The 19,897-nt window shown below is 40.4% G+C and overlaps 2 protein-coding genes across 2 annotated transcripts in view; one reads left to right on the top strand and one right to left on the bottom strand.

The window, feature by feature from the left end:
- The window catches only part of LOC134667159 (uncharacterized), a 287,834-nt gene that overhangs the window by 44,024 nt on the left and 223,913 nt on the right, over window positions 1-19,897 (top strand). The gene's annotated exons all lie outside the window — the stretch shown is intronic.
- Window positions 612-18,855, bottom strand: LOC134667161 (nucleolin). The gene is made up of 8 exons (XM_063524474.1): window positions 18,698-18,855; window positions 18,341-18,555; window positions 15,794-15,895; window positions 15,323-15,712; window positions 11,528-11,738; window positions 9,015-9,441; window positions 6,498-6,632; window positions 612-793 (listed from the first exon to the last, which is right to left on the bottom strand). The coding sequence occupies exons 2-8, from the start codon at window positions 18,546-18,548 to the stop codon at window positions 656-658; spliced, it is 1,611 nt and encodes a 536-aa protein (XP_063380544.1). The 5' UTR covers window positions 18,549-18,555; window positions 18,698-18,855; the 3' UTR covers window positions 612-655.

Raw genomic sequence — 19,897 nt, 5'->3', positions numbered from 1 at the left:
ATAGCACACGCAGTGCAAGTGTTATTTATACGTCATAATTTCATAGACAATTGACGTTTAAAATAACACATGCACTGCGTGTGCTGTCAAAATCGATGCAGACTTGTCTTGGTCTAACTCTGAACATTGACGCTCTGTACCGTCGGTACTTACCTGCCCAGAAATATGTAGAGAATTGTAGTCATCATCATCATCATCATCATTTCAGCCAGAGGACGTCCACTGCTCTACATAATCCTCCCCCAAAGAGTGCCACAATGACCGGTCTCGCGCCACCCGCATCCAGCGGACTCCCGCGATCTTCACCAGGTCATCAGTCCACTTTGTGGGGGGTCTACCCGCGCTGCGCCTTCCGGTACGTGAAGAGAATTGTCAGTGTCAGGTACCAATTGTCAAGTTAATGGAAAAGATGCAAGAACTTCCAGTGTCAAAAGCAGGATTCTAACTGACGTCCTTAATATATTTGGCGGCAAAGTCACTCGTTCGCGAGTCCCTATTTCCTAAGTATACGCCATCTTCGCAAGGCTATACGCTTAGCTAACCTTTAATGTGCCTTATGCTAAAGTGTTAAGGTTGCTTATTGATTGGTCACGCTTTGGTGGATGAACGCCTTAGCCAACCTTTAATGCGCCCTATGCTAAAGTATTAAGGTTGCTTATTGCTTGGTCACGCTTTGGTGGACGAACATGGGTTTGGAAGCCGACATGAGTTTTTCAGACACGACGTGCGCGATCCTCGCGCTGCGGCGCCATACTAGTTCCCGTGTGCGTTCGTGGTTGCTGTCCACACGGACCTGTAACAAGGGATAATTAGTCGTATTGCTATTGAAATAAAGTTTATACTTAATCGTTAATATCGAGTAGGTATCGTAACACTTTGTTTTGAACTGCAAATAATCATATATTAGATAAAGATAAAGATAAAGATAAAAAATAGTTTATTCAAGTAGGCATATTACAATGCGCTTATGAACGTCAAATAAACCTTTACCGGCTCCAACCGTACACCTCTGCCCCGAGAAGATTTAAATCCCCCCTCAATTGGAGGAGGGTATCCCAATATGGGACCGGCAACAAACTCGGCGGGACACATCTTTTCAAAACATTATTACATCTTATAATTAACATGCATTACGAGTAATTAATACAATTTAAATTACTATAGAATTCATGCAATTATACTCAGTGAGTACATAACTTTATAGAATTTGATATAAAAAATAAACATATATGCACATGAAATCACAAATACGTAGCTCTTTCAGAAAACAAATCAAATCTTACAAAAGGAAAAGAAAATAAAATCAATAAAAGAAATGAGAATACATATTATATGAATCTAACTGATTGTTATGAGATGCTTTCATACAATTTGATGTGCTTTCTTACCTGAGCTGAGTCACCTTTAACTCTACACATAATACAATGTTTTTAATTGCTACTTGTCGTTATTACAGTTTCTGGTTTGGACCATGCATGTTTGTCTGTCAAGTAGTCCTCGACTCTGTAATAAGCCTTCAACATCAATGACTTTTTTAAGTAATTCTTAAGAGCTGGAAAGGGTAATCTTAAAGCATCCTCAGGTAACTTGTTATAAAAATGAATGCATTGCCCAACGAATGACTTCTGTACTTTACGAACACGAAACTTTCTGATAGCAAGCTTATTTTTATTTCTAGTATTATAGTTATGGACATCAGAATTCTTAGTGAAGGAGTCTAGATTCTTAACAACATAAATAATACTATCATATTTGTATTGGGAAGCTACAGTTAAAATATTAATTTCTTTAAAAAGTTCTCTTAATGATTCACGCACCCTTAAATTATATATAGAACGAATGGCTCTCTTTTGTAAGACAAATTATAGTCTGTATGTCAGCTGCTTTGCCCCAAACCAGAATACCATATGACATTACACTATGAAAATAACTATAATAAACAAGGCGAGCTGTCTCAACATTAGTCAATTGTCTAATTCTCCTCACAGCGTAAGCGGCCGAACTTAATTTGTTTGCTAGTGTTCTTATATGAGGACTCCATTGTAGATTTTTGTCCAATGTTAAACCAAGAAACAGTGCTTTATCTACCATCTCTAAGCATTCATTATTCAAAAGTATCTTCCCTAGTAGCATTTTCGTTGGGGCCCACGGTGCCAACGGTAGGGAAAACGTTGGGATGAGGTTCGTTCCGTAGCCCACATTAATTTTGTATTGGCCCACCATCGCATTTACCAACATTCGCTGTGGCACAGATGCCCAACAATGGGCCTTTGTGTATTTTGGTACCGTTGGCTAAACAACGATAATATTCGTTGGCCCAATGATGACATATATCGCATTTACCAATATTGGCAGTGGCAGTGATGCCCAACAATGGGCCTTTGTGTATTTTGCTACCGTTCGCTAAACAACGATAACATTCGTTGGCCCAATCGTGACGAAACCGCATTTACCAACATTGGCTGTGGCACGGATGCCCAACAATGGGCCTTTGTGTATTTTGGTAACGTTGGCTAGTCAACGATATCATCCGATGGCCCAATGATGACAAATATCGCATTTACCAACATTGGCTGTGGCACTGATGCCCAACGATGGGCCTTTGTTTATTTTGGTAACGTTGGCTAATCGACGATATCATCCGATGGCCCAATGACGACAAATATCGCATTTACCAACATTGGCTGTAGCATTGATGCCCAACAATGGGCCTTTGTGTATTTTGGTAACGTTGGCTAATCAACGATATCATCCGATGGCCCAATGATGACAAAAATCGCATTTACCAACATTGGCTGTGGCACTGATGCCCAACAATGGGCCTTTGCATATTTTGGTAACGTTGGCTAATCAACGATATCATCCGATGGCCCAATGACGACAAATATCGCATTTACCAACATTGGCTTTAGCATTGATGCCCAACAACGGGCCTTTGTTTATTTTGGTAACGTTGGCTAATCAACGATATCATCCGATGGCCCAATGACGACAAATATCGCATTTACCAACATTGGGTGTAGCATTGATGCCCAACAACGGGCCTTTGTTTATTTTGGTAACGTTGGCTAATCAACGATATCATCCGATGGCCCAATGACGACAAATATCGCATTTACCAACATTGACTGTAGCATTGATGCCCAACAATGGGCCTTTGTGTATTTTGGTAACGTTGGCTAATCAACGATATCATCCGATGGCCCAATGATGAAAAATATCGCATTTACCAACATTGGCTGTGACACTGATGCCCAACAATGGGCCTTTGTTTATTTTGGTAACGTTGGCTAATCAACGATATCATCCGATGGCCCAATGACGACAAATATTGCATTTACCAACATTGGCTGTAGCATTGATGCCCAACAATAGGCCTTAGTGTATTTTGGTAACGTTGGCTAATCAACGATATCATCCGATGGCCCAATGATGACAAATATCGCATTTACCAACATTGGCTGTGGCACTAATGCCCAACAATGGGCCTTTGTTTATTTTGGTAACGTTGACTAATCAACGATATCATACGATGGCCCAATGACGACAAACATCGCATTTACCAACATTGGCTGTAGCATTGAGGCCCAACAATGGGCCTTTGTGTATTTTGCTACCGTTCGCTAAACAACGATAACTATCGTTGGCCCAATGGTGACGAATACCGCATTTACCAACATTGGCTGTGGCACGGATGCCCAACAATGGGCCTTTGTGTATTTTGGTAACGTTGGCTAGTCAAAGATATCATCCGATGGCCCAATGATGACAAATATCGTATTTACCAACATTGGCTGTGGCACTGACGCCTAACAATGAGCCTTTGTGTATTTTGGTACCGGTGGCTAAACAACGATAACATTCGTTGGCCCAGTGAGCACAAATATCGCATTTACCAACATTGGCTGTGGTACTGATGCCCAACAATACCAGTTGAGTTTGCTTGTGGCGTCACTAGATGGCGTTACTGTCTCCAAACATCGAAGTTATAGTTATTTTCTCGATTATTCCGGATATAATCATAATATTTTTTTAAAGTAACTTATAAAACTAATAGCTATAACTATAAAATTTATACATAAATTAAAAAAATTGTATTTTACCAACATTTTCTCAATTTAAATCTCAAAAAACATAAATCTCGCTTACGAAGTTTCGAAGTGCGGTTAGTATATATACGAATTAGAGTGTATAGTAAGTGTACTTGCTTCGGCAGTACATATACTGAAATTGGAACGATACAGAGAAGATTAACAACAACTGCTGCCTAGGGCCTTCATGTGGATACAACCAATGCCTACCGTAGTGTAATTGTAATATTTATCAGCAAAGGCCCAACGTCGTACACAACCACTTACTTAACTGTAGGACTCGTAAACAAAAGCCCATTACATAATTAGACTGTAGGCACACTATAAATTACACAACTATTTACCTACGGTAGTATTGTAAGAATCCTACACAAGGCCCAACGTTAATGTTACAATGTTGGCCCTTTGTGGGACAAGCTGTGTTGGGCCTTCAACCTGGTGCACGACTACCTACCGACCTACCTGACTTGCCGTTGGGTAATTGTTGAATTTGCAAACAGAAGCACAACGCAAAAATTGGCCTTTTTTATTTTTTTGCAGTTGGCCCTACAGCAAGCCATACGGCCAAATGTAACAATTAACCAACCATCAAACAAATGTGTATAGGCCCAACCACAGCCCAACCAAAACCACCACCGTTGAATAATTGTATGATTTATTTAAATAGGCCCAACGAAAAAATTACTCTAATGGCCCTCTGTTGGGAATCTTCGGAAGGGCCTTTGTCGAGGGCCCTCCAGCAAATCGTACGGCCAAATGTAACAATTAACCAACCATCAAAAAAATGTGTATAGGACCAACCAAAACCACCACCGTTGAATAATTGTATGATTTATTTAAATAGGCCCAACGAAAAAAATACTCTAATGGCCCTCTGTTGGGAATCTTCAGGAGGGCCTTTGTCGAGGGCCCTCCAGCAAATCGTACGGCCAAATATAACGGTTGCCCAACTAATACGTAAACAAAGGCCCAACAAAATCCCTACAAGAAAATGCTATTAGGGTTAGTATCGACTGGTTTAACATTCGGCAAAGAAAATCGAATGCATTTAGTTTTCTTAGCATTAAGAAGCAAATTGTTCATAGTAAACCAGTTTAGTACATTAACGAGTGTGCTGTTAATTACACTGTAATCGGTAGATTTACGATCAACCTTAAAAAGTAATGATGTGTCATCAGCAAAAAGAACAATTTCACAAAGATTTTCTACTACACATGGCAAATCATTTATATAAACCAAAAACAGGAATGGACCCAAAATAGAACCTTGTGGCACTCCTAATTGGACTACAGTACCGCTAGACCGGGTTTTGTTTACAACAACTGTTTGTGTTCTGTTGCTAAGGTAAGAAGACATAAAGTTTAGGGCATTTACTGACAGACCATAGTGTTCTAATTTCAAAATGAGCGTTCCATGATCCACACAATCAAATGCTTTAGAAAGATCACAAAATATGCCAATTGCATCACAAGAATTTTCCCAAATATCATAAATATGTTTAATAAGTACCGAAGCAGCATCGGTCGTGGAACGGCCCTTTGTGAAACCAAACTGATTGCTTGTGAGTAAAGTATGTCTGTTGAAGTGACCCAGTAGATCATTTAACATTAACTTTTCAAAAACTTTACTTAGTACAGGAAGTATTGATATTGGACGGTAATTAGCCGTCCAATATCCTCTGATATTATTAATCCTCTGATCACCACGCCACGATATACATATACAACGCACCATTACCTTATCGGAATGTACGAATGTTGATCATCATCACCATCATATCAGCCAGAGGACGTCCACTGCTGGACATAGGCCTCCCCATTAACGTATATAATTATATCTATGGACTGGCCTTACGGGCACTAAAAATGGTACTAGTTTAGCGGTGTGACTCACGAATTCCAGCCAATCGTGAAGTCTAACGCAACTAGTTGCGACCAATAGCGTGCGTGATGCGAACTCGTCAACCAATCGCGCGCGTGATGCGAACTCATCAACCAACCGCGTTGTACCGGTGTCACACCGCTGAACTGGCCCCTGTCATGCCTCATTATTATTGTCCGTAAAGCCAGTCCCTAGATATATATGTCAATGGGCCTCCCCCAAAGAGTGCCACAATGACCGGTCATGCGCCACCCGCATCCAGCGGACTCCCGCGACGTTTACCAGGTCATCAGTCCACCTTGTTGGGGGTCTACCCGCGCTGCGCGTTCCGGTACGAATGTTGATATTAAGTACACTGTAATCTAGATCTAGCGCGTCAGTTGAAGTCTCATCAACCTCCGTGCGTTCACGATGACGCGCCGTGCACAATATGGCGTTCAAGGGTTAAAGTGTACTAAGCACTTCGACCACGACGGAGCCAATAAAGACCTTATTTCTAAAACACTAAGATTATTTTTCCCTCACCTGTTTAGGCTGCAGAACTTTGATAGAGTGTAAGGTGGCGACACCATCATTGTTAACCCGGAGGCTAATCTTGCCGGTCATCTCGGCGGTGGTGGCGGTTGCTGACTTCAGCTCCTTCTTAGCCCCACGTCCGACCTAGAACCAAATAAAGTCAAAGTTTAGATAAAAAACCGGTCAAGTGCGAGTCGAACTCGCGTCCCAAGGGTCCCGTACTACACTCATTTTCGAACGAGCGAGCAGAGCCAAGTTCTTACATTCAACTTACTTACAACACACGGCTGGCTAGGGGCACGGCCAGGCATTTCCATGTTTTTTAACTGAGTTGTCAGAGGATACTTAGTAACGCAATAACTTTAGTAAATTTATTCTAATTTTACCTAATAAAAATAATATAAATTTTGTTCAAGTATTATGTTAAGCATAGTGCCTATATTCTTTTTGCGTTGGTTAAGCGTATCTCTGTTATTTCAAGATAACAGATATGCGTCTGACACGGCAGTTCGGTCTTCTACAGCTCATCCTTCGACCTTGCGTGGAGGCGCACCTCTCTCGGATGCTTCAGGCCTTTTGGCCCCACGCAGAGCTTGACCTTCGACCTTCGCACTAGCTGTCCACACCATGTTTCACGTAAACAATTGCGGTCGTGGCCCTGATACCGCCTACCCGCTATTTTTAATCTTAAGTCCGACTCACGCTTGACTGCAGACTTTTTATAGATTTTCCAGTAATCAACAGGTAAAGAACTATATTTCGTATTTTTTCCAAAATTTAGGCCTGTAGTTTCAGATGATTGGACACTTAAACGACACGACCACTTTACAACTATCCTGGAGGGGCGAATACGAGTAGGATGCAAGCGGGGTAGAGGAAAATCTAGACGTAGCTTTTTAGAACAAGTGAAAGAAAAATTAGGGGACGTGTCGTATCAAAAAGTCAAAAAGCTGGTGCAAGTGATAGGGAAAGCTGGAAGATACTTCACTGACAAGTAAATATCTCTTAAGTTAATGATGATGAGTTTCAGACCCTTGAAGTAGGTACTAATTTTGTTCTGTGTTTGAGCACTAACCTCCCGTAACTTGGCCTTCGGCCGCGCGTTTTTAAAAGCCTCTGCGGGACGCTTCGATTCTTCGGCCATACGCGTAGCTCGGCCTTTGGCCTTCGCAATAGCTGTCCACGCCACGTTTCACGTAAAACATTACGGCTGTGTCCCTAAAACAGCCCAATCGCGTTTTTTTCCTTAAATCCGACTCATGCTTGACTGTAGATTTCTAAAGTCTGTAGTTTTCCTGTCATCTAGACATGAAGAACTATGTTGTGTATTTTTTTCAAAATTTTAGACCCAATAGTATCGGAGTTAAAAGGGGAATGGTCATTTTTTGCCTATTTTCTTAAATAACTTCTAAACTATTGAATATAAAATTATAAAAAAAGAAAATTTGAGATCCTTAAAATAAGCCCTTTCGTTTAATACTTATATAACACGATATGGTTTGCAAAACTTTGTTTTTTAATTTTCTCATTCCCCCCCCCCTCCAAAAGTGTCCCCTATGTTCAAAATTCTTTTGTTTTTATTACATATCCGTCTTTGGGTCACAGACTTGCATATGAGTACCAAATTTCAACTTAATTGGTCCAGTAGTTTTGGAGCAAATAGGCTGTGACAGACGGACGCACGAGTGATCCTATAAGGGTTCCGTTTTTTCCTTTTGAGGTACGGAACCCTAAAAATTAAAAGTAATTACGGTAGATGTCACTAGGCGCCTCCCTAAGGCTTCTTAAGCCAGTTGAGGGTAAATAAATAAAAACATTATACATGATCAAATAATGTAGGTTAAAGTCAGGCCCATGGGCTACGGTTATCGCTTACCATCGGGCGGGACGTATTCCTGTTCGTCACCATCATTGTATTATTTAAAAAAAAACTTTATTTAATCGGCAAAAAACAGATATTTCTCTTGTGATGTTTATGATGATAATGATGACAATTGTCACAAGATTTCAAAGAACTTTCGGTAATTCTTGACAGCAAATGAGTTCTGTGTCGGAATTTCGTGACAATTGTCGTATTTCTTGTGACAATTGTCATTAGCTTCGCAAAATAACTACTTATTTACTGGCGATATAGTGGAGTTTTTTTTAAATTAACATGTTGGTGGCAAACAACCACACCGCCCGTCTGATGGTAAGCGGTTACCGTAGCCTATGGAGGCCTGTGACGTCAGTAACAGTGATGTCGACAAATGTGACATTTGTCACGTTGGTGAAATAGGGCCCAGGTCGTTCAGTGACAGGTCCAGGTTTTGTATTTGGTTGGTTAATCAATAAATGTTATACTCGTAACTACCCGAAAATGTACAAATTATTTGATTACTATTACCTGCTATTACTATTTAAGTACCTAAAGATACATGGTTATAGTGTGGTAGCGCCACAATAACCGTCAAATTCCTATGAAACTGGGGCTTAAAATTAAAATAAAGAACGGGAACCCAACAATATATGTAATGTGAACAATACCTGTTTTTCCACTCTCAAGATCAAAGGTCCAACAGCAAAGTTACTCTTCACAGTGGTGTGATCCGACATAATGCTGACAGCAACATCGCCCATTCTCCTTAAGGAAGACAGCCCATACAACGTCCCCTTCGCTCTGGGCTTGCTTTTAATAACAGTCGTCTTGGTCTTATTCGGAGCTGGTTTCTTGTTGGATGTTTTAGGAGGCTTAGTTTTAGGCTTCGTAGTTTTTGAAGGCTTCGGTTTAGCTTTTCCGCTTTCTGATTTCAACGCCCTGCCTTCTGCTTGAAGCTGTTCTACAGGCGCTTCAGGCGTAGGTTCTTTGATCTTGTTAATTATCTCATTAACTACGTCTTCTGAAGCGATTTTGTCAGTCGTCGTTTCTGGGTTTCCGGCGCGAGCGCTGTTCCTTTTTTTGTTAGTTGTTTTCCTGGAAACGGAACAAGTGTTAATCTTGATTGAAACAAGTGAAAGTTGTTCGATTTCGGAGGCTATAAACGTTTTTCTGTGGGCGTATTATCTCACGATCATTCATTGCCTTTTGGTCTATTAGAACAAATTGACTTAGATATATCGTTTATCGCTTGTTAGGCAATCTTGTTGTTACAATAACAATAGCTCGTTTATATAAAGAGGGTCATTTTACTTTATAACTTATATCAATGTAGAAGAAATCGCGTGATTCCTTATTGATGTTGCATTATCAATGTGATGTCTGATGTGCGTAGTCAAGATGCCAATATTTTACGCTCCGTAACAAACGAAACGCTCTGTCGCACTGAAAGAGTGATATAGAGACACGACTACGCCACGCTACGCAGCGTTAACGATTTGGCACCTTGGCTAAGCACCTTGGTCTCAGATTGCCACCGGACCCACTGCTCACATCGTCTTATTCTATGGAAATTATATTTTTTTTATAAAACTTGACGCTGAACGCAGCTTACGGCTTGATCTCAATGCCAGGGACAATAACAATAAACCACTTGAAAAAATGCGAAAAGATTTCGAGACTATTCTACCGATTTAGTTTTATGACAACTGTTCAACATTCTTTAACAGGTCTTATATTTACTTTCACCTGACCCGGTGTCTGTCTGTCTGTCTGTCTGTCTATAATCGAATTTCACAAGTATGAATCCAATTCCCAGTTTTCATATTGAGTTTTTGACATTCCTGATGCGTAAGGTGAACTTGAGAACTTTTCAAATTACTTGTCTAGGATACGTAGTTATAATAATTAAAATTAATTTAATGTGTGATGGGATATATCAAAGCATGTTTTACAAATACAAAAGTAAATCAATAGTTTCACTTGCTCAACATTGCCTATCATGTCATAAATTGCCCTTAACCATTTTCCAGGCCGGACCAATCTAAAAGGTTTTCCCAAAACATTCAAACATATTCAAATTAATCCATGCCAAAGGGGCCCAATTACTTAGATATATTTTAATTTTATCTTATTTTATTTAGTATTAGTTTTTAGTTTTAATTTAGTTTTATTTTATAGATAAGTTAGTTTATTTTCATTTTTAATATTTGTATCTACCTTATCAATAAACTTTCCTGTTGAAAAAAAAAATCCAGCTTTGATAATTAATTTGAAGACAAGTCGCATTCCCCGAAAGTGCAATCTAATTTTAACCTTATATCGTAATGCTAAAGTTGAAATTCTATTGGCGCTTATGTGGTCGATAAGTCGTACCATGTCTGGACTGGGTCAAATAAACAATCGTTCTCATTCTTAGGCCCACTTGCACCATTCCACTAACCCGGGGTTAACCGGTTACACCTTTAACCAAGTGTCAAATTGTACTGGCAACCATGGTAACTCCATGATTTAACCAGTTAACCCTGGGTTAGTGACTGGTGCAAGTGGCCCTTAAGAGTTAAATGCATGCAGCTGTGTGGTAGAGTCATTATTAACTAATTGTTAATCCAGGCAATATTTAGCATGGTAAGCTATGGTGCAAGTGCGCAAGCTAAGGCCTGAGTTACACTTGTAAGTTTTACTTACGTAAGTAGGGACAAAGCTATTTGTTAGAATGAGATAACGATATTCATCTCTCATTCTGTAGTATAGCCGTGTCCCTACTTACGTAAGTAAAACTTACAAGTGTAACTCAGGCCTAAGGCTAGGCGCGCGAGAGTTTGTCTACGCAACTTTTTTTTTGTCTCACTACCCATACGGCTCGATTCGGAAAATGAATTAGATTTCTACTAGACTTATTCAAGTTACGATATGAATAATTTAAAGATATTTGTAAGATAGATATGTCAAATTTGACTTTTCCGCGATTCTGGAGGTCCTCTTGAACGATTTCGACAAGTTATGACTTAGATATCCAAGTCACATCTAGTCGATATCTAATGTAGATCTAGTTGATCTCTAAATCGTCTCTAGATCTTGTGATTATCTCGAAATCCGAATAGGTCTGATAGACTTGATGTGAGAGTTGAAATAGTTGCGGAGACAAAAGTTGCTCGTGCGCGGTTAGCCTTAAGTATCTTACTTCTTCTTGGTCTTGTTCTTATTTTTCTTCGGCTTGGTAGTTTTCTTGCTGGCATCAATGGGCTGAAGCTTCACGCTGACCGGGTCGTAAGACCGGCGCAGTATGTCGTTCATCTTTTCCAGAATATTGTCAACGAAGCGGTTATATTTCACTATGTATATCGCTGGCACTGTCTCCTTTGGCGTTTTCTCTGGCTCGCCATCTAGTAACCCTGTGAATGGTTTGTTTTGTTCATGTTTTGCGTTGACTAGTAAGGAAGAAATCTTAATTTAATACAGTTGTGCTTTTATTGTGAGTAAATACGGTAAAACGGGGTGGCTTTAAAATACAATTATTAATTATTTACTGAATATGTTCCTGCAACAAGTTAGATTACTATATGTTCATGTTCACCTACTGTAAAAAATCTCACATAAAAATATATTTTGGCATAAAAAGTAGAATTTCAAAGTCGCCCCGTTTTACGATAACTATGTAATTATACTTTGTAGGTACTTTCCATGTACTCCAGATATATTATAAACCAATCTTGCACAATAAAGTACTCTAAAATACCACACGAAATAAATATGACACGCTTATCGCTAGTGATCGGTAACAATGATTTAAGGCTCCTCTTCACGTTGGTCCAACGCCAACGCCAACGAGGGACGCAGCCATAAATGCGTCCCACGTTGGCGTTGGCGTTGGCCCAACATGAAGAGGAGCCTTTATACATGGCAGCGTGGTCGAGTTAAAGTAAAGGAAAGTAAAATTTTTGAAGGAGACGGTTAATTAAGGTTCTTATGAAGGTTATTAACCCTAATTAATGATTTCAGCTGAATTTTACTTTACAGATTCCTTTAACTCAACAACGCTGCCATGAAATTAAACCATTGTCAACGATCACTACCTACTTTTATCGCTTTACAAATAACATTGAATTAAGTCGATATTTCTGCGTTTGGTGCAGCAGGATGTTATTTTACGAATGTTATTTGACAGAAAAGAACCAGTGAAATATTTTGTTGTTGATCATTCTAAACGTTAGGCTAACGTTGTGTTCGCAAATTGCGGGCATTTTTCTCTGTCACTCTAATCTAATTACGCCTTCATTGGGGAAAAAGAGAAAGATCCCCGCAATTTACGAATTTTGATTTTGGCGGTAGCCTCTCTGAAGTTCGACTTGCCGTCTATGCCGTTATAATATAGGTTCAAACACAATAGATACCAAAGAATTGTTGGATATCTCTGTAATTGCAGAGCGACTATAACATAATAAGCAGACCACCTTACCTAAATAGGTAATCTTTATTAGAGTTTAATGTTCCGTTGGATTTGCACAAAAACGCTGCCTGCTTTTTCAGTATTATTACTAAGATATGATCAGATAGATTTGTTAAGATTTTATAATGAAAAATGTGTAATGGTTACATTAGGTAATAGTGTAAATATTTATTGCTTTCGCTAGTTGAAATTTATTTGTTTAAATGTTAAAAATCTAACTATTTAGAAACGCTATCGACCATTATAAACAAACAGTGCATGCTACCAAGTAATCGCTTCTAGTTATACACATGATAGGTTTCTAATTGACGATTCGTGTCAGGTATTGTTCGACTGTAATATTGTGAACATTCAAGCGATTTATTTATTTTTAATTGATTTAATCGTTACTAATAGTTCGATACTTCAAATCGTTGATCTTCCTGTCACGCCAATTTTAAATTTTAAACAATTAATGTCTAATAACTGGATATATGTGTGACTATGTATAATTCTTGTGTATTGTGCTCATTTTTAAGGCATCCAACGGTATCGCACACTATTTAAAAATTATGTGCGGTATGTAGTTTACCTACGTTATTTGTGTTTGATTTGCAAATGAGCGCAAAGTCAAAGGGAAACTTTGCCAAACAATTTCTCTTTCAACGGACGTGACATTCCTTTTATATTTAAATATAAACTCGTCAGTTTTTCATTGCATCACGCGAGTGTACATATAATTAATTATTGGCCCGCATAATTCATAGGATACACCTAATTCTGAGCACGTATGAAGACACGCGAACGGCTAACTGTATCGTTCCCGGAGTCGCGCTTGAATTCTAATGGCCAGTCACAATTAATACACGCAGTCAACGGTGGATTTTCTATTTTCCACACGTAAAAGAAACTGCGTGCCGAGACGTGCTAAAGAAATCTGAAGTACGGCATAGTTACAAACCGGCAACATATGTAGGTTTCTGCTACGCTGGCTTTATACTTCTCGATATTGACCATGATAATGACTTTATAATTTATGTTATGCAACGTTTCACTCTAGTTTAACTAACTTTTATTAATACTATTTATAAATTTCATTGGAAACGAAGTTTTACCGTAAAAAGCAAAGCTATCCGACAGGTACGGTATGTAGGTTACCACTACCGGTAACAAACGAGTTCCATTCGGGTCGAATATGACTCCTCGACTCTCCCAGCATTTCACGGCGGCAAACATTTAAAATTTCTCTTCTCGCATCTCATTATCTCGTTTTCACTAAGCCGGACACTCACGCAAATTTCGCGGTGCGCGTCATTCAGTGAGAGTAAACATCTAGTGCGATTTACTTTCTATCAGTGTTGAAATGTTGAGATTCGTCAAGGTCGCTCCTGAGCGCGGGCGGCAAGGTCAAAGAAAGTCAAGGTTGTAGAAGAAATCGGACGGGTTCATCGCTCGGGCCAGATTGGGAAAGTACGCCCGTCCTCTTAACACACATCCACACCCATCAAGTTCCTTCTGCCCGCTGCTGAGCGATTAATGAACCTGTTCACCCGTCTCAAAACTTGTCCCTAGTCTCACTTGATCCCTAGATTAATCGTAACTGTGCTCAATCGGTCTTCACACTTATACTGGTCCACCTGTTTAAAGTGGTCAATATGCGTTGTGAAGGGCCTTGGCCGCGCCCGCGATCTCACGAGGGATTCCTACCTCTTTCTCTGCCCCTCATTTTCTACTTATCTTGTTTTAATTATTAAAGGAATTGGGAGCGGGACGAAATTGGTCTGTGCGTTAGATTATATAGATAAATCGGTCAAAAGGCTAGTTAATTATATCTACACTTTAATATCTACATATACAATACTAATATTATAATCTACTTTAGACGTAATACGGGATCAATATAGATAAATGCCTACAAGAGTCATTACATACATTACGAGCATACGAAGTAATAGGTTAGGATGATAGGACCTACTTTATAATCATGACTAGTATACATTTTATACTCAAAATTAAATTAATATCACTAGATAATGTCACTCTATCAGCTGACAAAAATAATTTTCAACTAGAATTCTGACCGATCATTCATTTCAATCATTTGCAATGTGAAAAAGAACGCACAAATCATTTTGTAGGTTACAGAAAAAATTGCACACAACAAATTAGAACAACAGATTTATTTCCAATAAATTGCCACGAGACCAGTGTGACATGATCTAGACATTAATTTAACTCTCTCGGTTCCATACTTACACTTTCACACGTCAAACACACTCACTTAATAAATAAAATAAATTAAATAGAATAAATAAATAGTCAATAAATAGCTAAGCTAAAGGAGGGGACCGCGGAGGTCTCAGGTGGATGGGGCCGATGGGGCCGACGCCCGGGACTCGGCGCCTACTCACTATCTGAACTTTTTGTGTTCCGCAGTCGCTGCCGCGGCGGCCGTCGCTTTGGTTTTCTTTACTTTACCCAGGTAGTTCGCTTTTTTCCCTGACTTTTTCGCGTGTTTGACGAGACTAGCCTTCAGCTTTTTGGACTCACGTGCTTTGCTCACGTTTCTGCCGAGAGCGTCGGTGATGTCGTCATCGTCGTCGTCGTCGTCGTCCTCGTCGTCATCGTCGTCGTCCTCGGGGTCGAGCGCGTCGGCGATGTCGTCCTCCTCGTCGTCGTCGTCGGCATCATCGGATTCCGCGGCCTCCTCGGCGGGCTGAGCGGGTTCGGCCTCGGCGGGCTCCTTCTGAGCGACCTCGGACTCTTCGGCGGCGGCGGCTTCGCTATCGACCTCAACCGCTTCTTCGGCGGCTTCGGCTACTGCTGCGGGCTCTTCAGCACTGGCAGCGGCGGCGGCGGGCGCGGCGGCGACGGTGTCGGCGGGAGCCACGACCGGCTGCACCGCTGCTGGCGTGTCATCGTCATCCTCATCCTCGTCATCTGCAAATAATATCCCGAATGTAATTCTGATACGTTTTAGAATACAAATCATTTTTAAGTATGTATCTGAATTAAGCTCACCTCCTAAGATGTCATCAAAGAACCTTTCCAAGTAGTCCTCGTCATCATCATCGTCGTCAGCCTCTTCCTCATCGTCGTCGTCATCGTCATCATCGTCGTCACCTAAAAATACATTTTTATTAAAATTCTGCACCACTGAACCTATAGTGAAAATATCAGTAACCTAATTATTTATTTAAGTACGACAAATATTTTGATTTGTGCAAGGCACCAAGCCTTTCAATGATTCAATATACTCGAAAATTTAGGACGAGTACCACCATAAAGAATGACTGACGTCAGACCGGGCCGTGTCCGGGCCGGAACTTTCGGCGTATCGTTTTCTATGGAATACACCACTTGATCACCGATCAGCAGATCAGCGATCAGATATAGAAAATGACATAACGGACACCTCGACCCGGGCACGGCCCGGTCTAGCGTGAGCCATTCTTAAGCTAAAGACGCCGGTTCGACTCCGGCCTCGGCCACTGGAAGGCTTGGTTACTTTCTAATTATTTATCTTCCGTCATTCTCTCAATCTCGGACGTTTCAACTACTGGTTCGTACTAATACGGTTTGATCCAGGCTAACGATGCTCTAGCAGCGTGTACCCCTTGTTTTCTCCTGCGGTTATTTAAAACCTGCTCTTTAAAAGCCCAGTGACCAATTTAAACCTGCTCTTTGAAAGCCCACTGACCAAATTTAAACCTGCTCTTTGAAAGCCCAGTAACCAACCGTCCAATATCATATAATCAACCAGCTATAATCCAAAAGCTCCAAACTTTGGTCCAAATTGAACTCGAATATCTTTCTTTAGGTGCGACGACACTTTGAATGACGTAGTACTCAGTCAAATCCAAAACTATCATTGGTAGGTATTTATTACGTGTTGAACTTGTCGACCATAGTTGCACTGTACTATTACTTGGCTGGTTTTAAGGTACAAATTAAACCATATTTATCATAAATTATAAATTATCTGCAAAATAGGTTGTAACGTTTTTGATTAGCATCACCAAACGCAAATGAACTGTTAAACAAACAGTTAATCTAATACGCCGCCGGACCGTGACGTCCTGCGAGACTTTCGTAGTTAGAAAGCAGGGGAGCATCAATTTCTCTGATTGAGTATCAGTTTGAATTAATTAAGCATTGAGCGCTGTCACGGCCGACTCACATTCCTCGGCCTGGTTCTCAGGTATTTTTATCGAAAAAACGTAACACTTTCGACGTTATGATCGATTTCGTTAATTATTTCGATTTAAAAAGAAATTCTTGATAGTCTTGATAAGTCTTGGTATTGCTTTGTTGTCACATGAATGTACAATTGAACTGTTTCTTGTACTTAAAGGTACATAAATAATTCTGAGGTTGTTATCTATTTGTTTTGTTGTTACACGAATATATTACTACGTTTCTGAAACAAGATTACCTATGTCTGAGATTGTTAGATATAATCTAAACATATTTTATTTATAACAGCATCTACATTGTAAGGTACAGTACACCTGATCTGCTTCATAACTATTTAATCATTGATAATTACTTCCCATCGTAATTACGCAGGTGTTCATTAAAATGCAGTAAATTAACTTCATAACTACAGTAAATTGGTTACCGGTGCATTCAGTAAGACGTAAATCTCACACTTCGTTCAACCGTTATGGTGCCTACTCATTTGAACGGTAAACCTAGCCAACAGGTCAGCATGCGAGTATCCGTACTGGCTAAACAAGTGCGAAACTGTTTGTACTATTTAAATACCGTACTACTGCCCTACTATGTGACGTTTTGAACCAAAAGGTACCACATTGTCAGTTGTCGATAAAGTTGATTTCAAATGAAGCCTATATACAAATAGCTCCCTTGACAATCGACACTAAAACCCATTTGGTTGAAAATGGCACCTATATTCCAAAACCTCTCAACTATGGACCATAATGGTAACATTCCATTTCTAACCGCAGCTGCACTACCGGTACTGAACGCGTCGCTGTCATTGTCAATTTCCATAGTAAACTTGACAGTAATGCAGCTGCGGTTAGAAATGGAATGTTACCCTTATTAACAAATAGATATCTTCAATCAGGTGTGTCTTAATGTTATTTACAATTCTATAGCAAAATATGATTATGAATGGAAGAAAAACGAAGACAAATCCAAATAGATCACTGATGTTTATAGTTAATTACGTATTGCACTTGAGGGCCATTGTTGTAGTATTGGAATACAGTTGAATGGATTTACAGTTAAAAAAACTTGAAATGCGTAGATATAATTTGGCAGTCACGATGTTGGCACCTTTAGGTACCGCTATTCGAAAAGTCTTCGAAGGAATCGCACAAGACACACGTTACCAAATCAAAAGCCGGGTTGTTTAGCAGCAACATAAGTGAAATATTTATTTGACTGCCCTTGAATTCCATCATCCGGAATAGAATGGATGGTAGAAAGAGTTGCTATTAGATGGCAATTAGGTATGCGGAAAACACCAGAGGGTAAGGTAGCGGTGTATCAGATTCCCCAATAAATGACCTGATTGAAATGTTTAAGTCTGTGGCTCACCTGTCAGTGCATCATCCAGGTCTACGTCATCATCATCATCGTCATCGTCGTCATCGTCATCGTCATCAGCCGGAGCGGCAGGCGCAGCAGGCGCGGCAGCAGCCGCCGCTTGTCTGCCGACTTCCTTCTCCTCAGGTCGCGCGATGGGGCTCCCGCTGACCGACAAAACTAAGCAGCACAGCGCCGCTAACAACCACAACGACCTCATCTCGTATCTGAAACAAACACATCCCTTTAATAACAGCCTCTTGACCGCGATCGCGACAGTGCCCCACAGACACACACACAGACACTGTTGCCATCACGATATCACAACACTGTCACTGCACACGTGCACTGATCCTTGGAGCACTTCACCTTTTGTTGAACTAGTGATCACTGGTGAGTCCGTGGGGGCTCAGCGGAAGAGGTTCCGCTCGCGTCCTTCTGTGCCGGTGGTCGGGACGTTATGGCCGAGCCTGGCGAACGGAAACGGTATAGCGGCGGCGTCTTCACCGCGCACTCTTTTATAGAGTTACGTCACACACGCAGGGAAGGAAAGTAGTGATGGTAGCCGCGCCGGCACAGAGCAGCGCGCGCGCAGACGCGATACATCCTTCCAAAACGGTTATACGCGCCAAACACGTACCCATATACAGTTTTTCATAAAATCGGTTAATGCTATTACGAGACTAGCCTAGGAAGATTTTAATAGTGTTTTGAGAATTTGAATATTTTAATCTTAATAGAAGTAGACAAGAAGGTCTCTAGGCGAAATTATCTGTTCTTTGAATCGATGAGCACGGCTAGTTTGAGTCGATTAATTTATTCACCTTGTTTACCAACTTGCGTCTCGTCGGAGAAAAGTGCGAGGCCAATTCGGAATCTTTAAACATTTTGAACATTAGTATGGGCTGGCCAGTCCCGTACTTTCACTCAAAGTTATGTATGTTAATATGCTTCAAGTAATTGATAATGTGACGTAAACCTTAGACGGCTGATAATAGCATTTCTATCACAGCTTTTACATAATGCAAGGCACACGCAAATTGGCTAATTTAACATCAATAAGATAACAATGCCTAATAAGATAATAAGTAGGCCTAAGAAGCGCTGGCTGGACGTCGTGACAGCGGACATGCAAGAGAACAATCTCACACCTGAGGATGCCGAAGACCGGGCAAAGTGGAGAAGATTGAGCAGGAAAGCGGACCCTGGCGCTAGGCCGGGAAAACGCTAGGTTGTAGAAAAAGATAACAATGTCTAAAAGCGCTGGGTTATAATATTTAACAATACGCGCATTGTTCTTTGACCTAGAACTTGGCAGTGATTCGATGCCGATTAGACCGAATAACCAAGTTAGTTTACATTTAATCAGGTATTATTTCCGCGTAAGTTATCAACTTTCTACTTTGGCAGCTACCGTCAGCCGTGAGTCGATTGTTTAGAAAGCTTCAAGTTTGTTAAAATTCGCAGAAAATTAGAAAATGGAATACAAGAGTTGAAAGAGTTAATGTAGCATCCCGCCGTATTTGACACCGCTAAACGTTTCTACTGATAATGATTAGTGAGAACCGA

This window comes from Cydia fagiglandana, chromosome 9 (genome assembly GCF_963556715.1).
Source record: "Cydia fagiglandana chromosome 9, ilCydFagi1.1, whole genome shotgun sequence".
Taxonomy (NCBI): Eukaryota; Metazoa; Arthropoda; class Insecta; order Lepidoptera; family Tortricidae; genus Cydia; species Cydia fagiglandana.
The sequence above is the reverse complement of the archived record's forward strand: the minus strand, read 5'-3'. Positions and strand labels throughout refer to the sequence as shown.